Consider the following 8,794-nt stretch of genomic DNA (forward strand, 5'->3'; position numbering starts at 1 on the left):
TAACTGAGTTTATTTTTTTTATTATATATATTATAATATTAAAAAAGAATTTGTTAGAACTTTGTTATAATATTCACTCAATTTTACCGTCTAAATTGAAACAATACTTAATTTTGTTTCTTGATATATAGAATAATTTTTGCTCAACTCTCTTGATTGATAAAGGTGATAAATTATTTTATATACACACATTTTTTGTAATTGTAGTGATGTTAATTCAATCAAAATTACCAATTTCAAATTAAACAACAAGCATTTTTTTCGTAAAACTTGTAAACATATGTTTATAAAATTCTGAAGTTTATAAATCAACCCTCTAGATGTAGCCAATAAATTTTTAGGTGTTACCCAAGGTAATAAAAGATTATAAGACTTTTGAATTTACAGAGTAATTAAAGTACATTGAATTTTACATAAAAAAAATCTTTTCTAATATGCATCTGACCACACCAATTAGAATATCCCAACTCCCCTTCCTTTTATAAATGTCCATGCATCCATGCACCAAAATACACATCAAACATTTAGAAAACTAGAAACCCTAGTTCTTTTTTTATCCAACCATGTCTCTTGCTCTAAAACCTTTACTCTTGTTCCTCGTACTCTGTGCGTTGAATCCTTTTCCCTCTGTCGAGTGTGCAATTCCATTTATAAGAACTCTCCAAAACCTGAGGGGCATTCGTAGGGGACAAAACGCGGATGGCGTAGGCATCCTCAGAAGCCACCTCAAAAATTTAGGCTACCAAGTAAACGACAAATCATCTTCCGACAACAACTTCGATGCAAACGATGAATCTGCTCTGAAACAGTACCAAGCTTTCCATGGCTTGCACACCAGTGGTGTGGTGGATGATCAAACCATCGAAACCATGAGCCTCCCACGTTGTGGATTGCCTGATATCACAGCCACTCCTAACCCTAACCCTAATGGTTTGTCGTCGTCGTCGCCCCCCCAAAACTACACTTACTTCCCAGGAAATCCAAAATGGAGCAAGTTTACCTTAACCTATCGAGTGACTCGAATGCCTTCATCTGTTTCCGTCAGCCAGAATGACTTTAAACAAGCATTGAGGAATGCCTTTAACACCTGGGGACAGAACAACAGTTTCACGTTCACTGAAACCACTGGTCAATCTGACATAGTCGCTGGCTTCCACCGTGGCTTACACTTTGATTTTTACCCATTTGATGGGCGAGGTGGGGTTCTGGCACACGCTTTTGCTCCAGATGATGGAAGAATGCACATGGATGCAGATGAAAACTGGAGCACTACAGGGTCATCACCAACCATTGATGTTGAAACTGTTTGTTTGCATGAACTTGGTCACAATCTGGGGCTTGGACACAGTAACGATCCTAACGCGATTATGGCACCCACATATTCAGGGGTAAGACGGAATACAAGACAAGATGACAGGGAAGGTTTAAACAATCTATATGGGTTTTAAGAACTAGAACTTGATAATAAGTGTCGAATAATCGTCGAGTGTAGCATGTGTTTGGCCAAGGTGTGTCAAGTAATTAATCTCATAGATGCTGAAACCAGTTGCATGTACTACTATTAAGCAACAATTAAATAAGCCACCAACTACGCTTGTGATCAAAATTTCCTTGTTATAATAAGATTTACCAAGTATTATGTAATTGGTTAAATTATAATATAACGGTTGAAATTTTAAATATGAGGCTGATTCTTATATTTAACGTAAATTAAAGAATAAAATTCATGGTTTTACGATTTTGAATTAAAAGGAATATCTTGGATGGATGGTGTTTGATAAAAAATATATAAAATAACTTTGTTTAACTGTAGAACACAATTTCTATGTAAAGAGGAAATAGGAAATGAAAATCTCAAACCTAACTGTCTTCCTTGATTTGCTTGCAAAAGCTCAATGCAGTAATTAATTTTCCCTTTTTAATATCACTCTGGACCAAATCAAATTTCCTGTCAAAATTTAAAACTTTTAACTAAATAATTAGGTCAAACTTGTTGGAATCTATAACTACTGTACTTGGAATCTATAACTAGCTACACCAAATATAACAAAATTGACGCGCTGAATACGTCCATAACAAGAAGAAATTAGCTTCTGATGAAGAAGTAAGTTGAATTCCAATCTTATTAAAACTTTTAATAAGTTTACCAAAATATCAAATTAACTATTACGTATATTATTATAGATGAAATTGTGGTGTTATTTGAATAAATTTAGCCAACTCTAATATAATTTTAAAAGTTAAAAAATTAAAATTATTTTAAAATTGTTTAGATATTTTTAAAGTAAGTTTAGTATAAAGTAACATTTAATGTAATAAATGGATATTTATGTTAGTATCAAATTATTTAATTAACGATAACAGAATCTATTTAATAATAAATATTAATTTTCCTTTCTTTAATATCGATCCCTGGACAAAATAAAGTTTGCTCGCAAAATTTTAAAACTTTTAATTAAGTAATTAGTTCAATCCTGTACTTGGAATCTATGACTAGCTATACCAAACATAACGGTTTTTTATGGGATGGGGCAGATGTTTGAAAATATTAAACAAATGTGCAGATTGTAACCATTTCATTTTATTCTCAGCCGACTTAACTATTTTCGTATATCTGACCTTAAAATAAGCATAGAACAACTCTTTCTCTTTCTCTATTTGTCTGTTTTGAATTGTTCAGTTGTGCTAGACGTCTTATCCTTCCAAGTGTGCCAGTTTTGCTGAACAAACACCAAAAGTGACATTCTTATTACAGTAGTGCAAGTGTCATGGATTAAACGTCTCTTATATGACAATAATTTCCAATGAATTACTATTTTTTTTACCCCTTTATATTTTTCATTTAGTTATTTTTAAAATGTAACATCATCATTTATTAAATTGAATCAAACGGTTAAAAGTTCCACGTCGACTAAGGATAAGGTCGATTTATAATATATAAGTGGATGCAATTTTATTTGGGGTTGAGTCTCACACTCAAAATGTATATACCTCCGCGTGAAAGATTGTATTGAAAGTCTTACATTGATTAGGGATAATTGGAAGTTCTACATCTATTAGGGATAAGGCCGATTTAATAATATATAAGTGAATACAAACCTCACTTTACAAACCGATTTTATAAGATTGAGTTAGTTTTAAAATTCACTTCTTAACACAAATTTATACAAATTTATAATAAGAAACGAAATGAATCTTAAAAAGTAAAAGAAGTTTTGGTATCCCTTAATTTAGATACTCTTTGATTAAGTTAAAAATACATATAAGCAACATATAAACACATATAAACATTTGTATCATTCCTCCATCAACCCTAGCAAAATGGATTTGTTCCTTGTGAGTAACCTAAACACCACTGCACTTGCTCTCTTTTCTCTAACATTACTGTTATCTTTCTCTCTATTTCTCTTTCGTCCCTCCAAAGCCGGTAGTAATCTGCCAGAACCTCCAATGGCCTCAGGTGCATGGCCCATACTCGGCCATCTCATGCTTCTCGGGGGCTCACCAACACCCCACAAGACGTTGGCAGCCATGGCTGACAAATATGGACCCCTCTTCACCATCAAGCTCGGTTCTAGACGCGCTTTGGTTCTCAGCAACTGGAAAATGACGAAAGAATGTTACACCACAAACGACGTCGTCGTCTCCTCTCGCTCCAAGCTCGTGGCCATTGAACACGTTGCGTACAACCAAGCAAGTTTTGGGTTCGCACCCTATGGTCCTTACTGGCGTGAGATACGGAAGATTGTGACCATGTTCCTCTCCGACCGCAAAACGGAGCTTCTAAGCCGCGTTAGGGTTTCTGAGATTCGAAGTTCTGTTAAAGAGCTGTTTCATGTTTGGTCGGAGAAGAAGGGGAGTGATGAGTGTGTGGTGGTGGAGATGAAGCAGTGGTTCACAGAGTTGGTGTTCAATATAGTTTTCCAAACCATGGCTGGGAAGCGATTATTTGGTAAAATCTTTCTGTCTAAAAACAAGCATTAGAAGCTCTCTCTTCTGATCTTGCATCTCAGAAAACCTTATAAAGTGTGATTAAAAGAATGTTCTTTCCATTTTTGTTGTTTGAATTTAAAGATATATTGAAGAGAGATTTGTTTTGGCAATAGGTAAAACCGCAGTGGTTAGTGAGAAAGATGCAGAAAAGTGTGTGAAGGCTTTGAGGGAGTTCATGCAGATGTTGGGAGTGTGCACGGTGGCTGATGCTGTTCCTGTTCTGAGGTGGATGAATTTGGGAGTGAAAGCCATGAAAGAAACTGCCAGAGAATTGGATGTGATCTTAGATGAGTGGTTGGTGGAGCACAGCAAGAAGAGGGCTTTATTTGGTGAAAAGGGTGTTGAAAGTGACGACCAAGACTTCATGGATACGATGCTTTCAGTTCTTGAAGGTGCCACCATCGATGGCTTCGATGCTGCTACTATAAACAAAGCCACAACATTGGTATGTGTGTTGCATATAACAATTTTTCATGGATTGTATATGCTTAAATTTGGTCTTCTTATTGCTTCTTTAATCTGTTTCTGGTTCATTTAAAGAAAAATTATACTTTACGCGCGCCTTATAAAACAAAATTCTTTATAATCTATTCTAACAATATAATAATATTATTAAAATGTATAAACAAATATAATTAAAACATTAATATATTAAAGTATCAACTATATATTATTTTTCTTTCAAATCCTCCGTATATTTAATCCGTACATTTCATTACACTACCAAATATTATTTTCCTTTAACATCCTCGGCATGTTTAAAAGTAAGTAGCTATATGATAATTACTATAGGTTTATATCTATGGGTATCATTTTCATTTTTATAAAAACTCCAACTTTAACTGAAATCTCATTAGTTTCTTACATGTAAAAGTCAGTAACTATATGATAATTACTCTAGGTTTATCTATGGGTATCTTTTTCATTTTTATAAAAACTCCAACTTTAACTGAAAGCTCATTAGTTTCTTACATGTAATTTTACTGAATGATTTCTTTTACTAAACAAAAATCTATTAAGATAACATGGTACCAGTGGTATTCAAATTTATAAACCAAGTCTTACAAAATGTCAATTAATTTAAAAGTGCTAAATAGAATCAATACTCCAATTAGAAACTAATTTATATTATTACCAAAATTTTAGCTACTTATATTATTAATATTAATAGAAACTAATTTATAAGTAAAATTTTTGTTTGCCTAACATCTTTCTTAATTATAGAATTTGCATTTGATATCTGCAGGCACTGATTTTGGGTGCCACGGATACAAGCACTGTCACTCTTACATGGGTGATATGTTTCTTGTTGAAAAATCCTCTTATATTAGAAAAGGTAAAAGAAGAGATTAGCACTCACATTGGGAAAGAGAGATTCATAAGTGAGTCAGATGTGAATAAGTTAGTATACCTTCAAGCAGTAGTGAAAGAGACACTGAGATTGTATCCACCAGGACCTCTTTCAGCACCTCGTGAATTCACAGAAGATTGCATGTTAGGTGGATATCACATAAAAAAGGGAACTCGATTAATCACAAACTTGTGGAAGATCCAAACTGATCCTAATATTTGGTTGGATCCATTGAAATTCAAACCAGAAAGATTTATTACTACTCACAGAGATGTTGATGTTAAAGGTCAAAATTTTGAGTTGCTACCGTTTGGAAGTGGCAGAAGAATATGTCCAGGAATATCCTTTGGTCTTAACATGATTCATTTAACTCTAGCTAATTTCTTACATTCTTTTGAAATATTTAATAAACCTAATGAAACTATTGATATGAGAGAAGCCCTTGGAATGACCAATGAAAAAGCTACTCCACTTGAGATTCTTGTTAAACCACGTTTGTCCTCAAACTATTATGAATCCATGTGATGTGGTAGCAGTGTTATTATCTGTTCTAATAAATTAGTTAAAACTACACTTTGTAATCTTAAATTTGTCATGCAACATTGTTACAGATCATGGAATTTCTATCAGTGGAAGTGAGTGAAAGATAAAGATTTTCAGTTTTGTGTGCATCTGGTTTTATTATATGATTAGTTACTTCCTTGTAAGATCATATTATCTCCTACTTCCCTTGTGAATTTAAAGAGAATTTAACACAACCAACATCAATACGAATAAATTTGTTTACATTATTTCGACAGTAGTTTTGACTTTGAGCAACTTAGCTAAATTCTCAAACGGTACTTATGAACAAGAGTTTGAACAATTAAAAAAGAGAGGTTAATCACTAGTACAGTTAAGGGAAATAATAGCGATTATTTTCGCTGATAGACACCGGTTCCTGAATCGAGGCATATTCGGGCGAGGTAAAAAGCGGTGGACTTTATGTCTCGGTTTTGAAACGGGACATATAATGATACGATTAGGCCTCGGTTCTAATAACCGAAATCGTTTCACTCCCTTTACTGCCTCGGTTGGAGCCTGAACCGAGGCAGTAAGGTCCTTTTTTTTTATTTTTTTTTCTTCTTCTTTAGCCACTCGTATCATTTTGGTGCCTCAAGCTTCTTTTATGTCTTTGCTCAAGCTTCTTGACAAAAAAATTTCACAAACAAACCAGACCAAACACGCTTAAATCACGCTTCAATGGCAGATAAAACAAATTTTTTGGTACAAAGGATCCTTCTCAGATTCAATTCAACAAATCAATTTAACAAGTAAAATCAAATTCAATTTAACAAAGGAACCAAACAAATCAAAACAAAATCAAATCTTCGGTGTGAACTCAGATTCAATTCAATTCAAAACAAAAAGAAATGAAATCTGGAGAAAAAAGCTTCTGGATTCGCCTCCGCCACCTCAATCGCCGCCTCCGCCTCCGCCTCCGCCATCACCGCTTCCTCTGCCGCTTCTCCTCCTCCTCCGCCACATCCTCTGCATTCGCCTCCGCGCCCTCCGCATTCGCCCCCGCGCCCTCCGCATCCGCCACCGCCATGCCGATATTCTCCTCCAGCCGCCGCATCTCATCGGAGATTGTCCACTCCTCTGTCGCGCGCTGCTCTTCCTCCGCCGCCGCCGACTACGCGATGCCTCTCCTTCCTCTTCATCGCGTGCTCTTTACGGAAACGGTGGTAGATCTGGGGCTGGCAGTGGCGTGGTGTGGTTTAGTTGTGGGAGGTTCGCGGGGGTAAGGAAGAAGCGGCAATGGAATGGAGGGAGAGAAGAATCCAAGAGCGAGAGGTGGCGAGAGCCTGGGGAGGGAGGCGAGAGCCAAGGGAGGCGAGAGCGAGGGGAGGGGAGGGGAGGCGAGAGCCAGGGGAGGGAGGGAGGGAGAGCCAGGGGAGGCGAGAGTGCGGAGGGAGCTAGGTTAACTTGGGGAAAATTTTGGGAAAAAAAAGAGAGGCTTATATGCCTCGGGTCTGAGGTAGTAGAGGCTTATGCCTCGGTCCTTCCTACCAACCAATGTCGTATAGTTCTTTCACCTCGGGTTTCTCTTAACCGCGTCAGAAACTACGTCAGACACTGATAATTAGGCACCGGTTGCCTTCACAACCGAAGTGAGATCTCTTTTTGGCACCGGTCTCGTCTGAACCGAGGCTTATAAGGTTTCGTTAATTACGAAACTGCCACCGTGTCTGAATAGACAACGGTTTTGTGTAAAAAAAGGTCTATTGTGCGAGTTTAAAAGTATACATAGCAAAAAACGGTGATGCTTATCAATTTTTACTATTTCATTTTTTTCCGTATATATATCCCAATTACAATTCAGTACTATAAGATATATAACGTAAAAAAAATATCAAATTAACTTTTAAATATTAATATAATTAAATTGGCATATTATTAATGTCCCTGTTAATATTTGGGCACAATTTGTGTCAATATATCATAGTGATTATTTTTATAAATAACTTAAACTATTTTATAATTATTTTGATTATTTAAACGAAATTTAGTAGAGTTTAGGTTCAACGAATATAATTTTTGTTCTCTCATTATTATTATTACGTTTTTATCTCCTATTTTTCAATCACGTTCTTCGGTCAATGTAATATTTATAAGTATATATTTTTTCATAATGTTTCTAAAATACGTAATTAGAAACTTTTTAATATATTTCAAATTGTATTTTTCAAAAAGCATAGAAAATTTATTTTTCATCTTTCTACTAAAATTAATTATAACAATTTTCTACTCTTTCCTTTTCCTTTTCTTTCTTTCTGTTTGATTATAATTAGTTATATTCAATGTGAAAGATGCATGAATGCGTTGGTCTTGTTATTGGTCACATGAGTCAATGTCTCACTGCTACACTTTTATCCTTCCTGGTCAACTATCCTTGGTCACCAAGGTTGTCCAATTATTCGCTTCAGCCACCTTAAAATAAACTAGTAGGTGGGTTTGGTCAATGTAAAACTTTCGGAGTTTCCTAAAATAAGTTTTATGTACAGTAAAAATAAATGTTATAAGAATAGAAATACTGAATTTTAATTTTGTAGGAACAAAAACAAAAAATATTACAGTAATATAAAAAGTTATTTATAAATTAAAAAAAATGTATTTTTAAAAAAAAAAATCAATATTTGAAGTATTCATAATAACCCTTGTTTCGTCTCCAAGTTTTGTCTCTATTATGCAGAACTATCGACTAATATATTATAATACTTGCAGATCACGTAACAAAAAGTTGCTATAGTAGAATATCTTATATTTCATACACAACATTACAAAAATTTTGACTATTCCACACAAGCTTCCATTCATTATTATAAACAAAAAATGACGCCATATTGGTCAAACATGTGGCCATGCAGAAAGGTTAGACCCATGCTTTCCCTATAAAAGCAGAAAGAA

General features: G+C 34.8%; 2 protein-coding genes across 2 annotated transcripts; both read left to right on the forward strand.

Annotated features, from left to right (window-relative positions):
• The first annotated feature begins 563 nt into the window (after positions 1–563).
• On the forward strand, positions 564–1,448 carry LOC128193509 (uncharacterized). Its single transcript, XM_052867116.1, has one exon. The coding sequence runs from the start codon at positions 564–566 to the stop codon at positions 1,446–1,448; it is 885 nt and encodes a 294-aa protein (XP_052723076.1).
• Positions 1,449–3,321: 1,873 nt separating this feature from the next.
• LOC128193614 (cytochrome P450 82A3-like) lies at positions 3,322–5,869 on the forward strand. The gene is made up of 3 exons (XM_052867524.1): positions 3,322–3,952; positions 4,107–4,438; positions 5,240–5,869. The coding sequence occupies exons 1-3, from the start codon at positions 3,322–3,324 to the stop codon at positions 5,867–5,869; spliced, it is 1,593 nt and encodes a 530-aa protein (XP_052723484.1).
• Positions 5,870–8,794: the final 2,925 nt, after the last annotated feature.

Source organism: Vigna angularis, chromosome 8, assembly GCF_016808095.1.
Source record: "Vigna angularis cultivar LongXiaoDou No.4 chromosome 8, ASM1680809v1, whole genome shotgun sequence".
Lineage (NCBI taxonomy): Eukaryota > Viridiplantae > Streptophyta > Magnoliopsida > Fabales > Fabaceae > Vigna > Vigna angularis.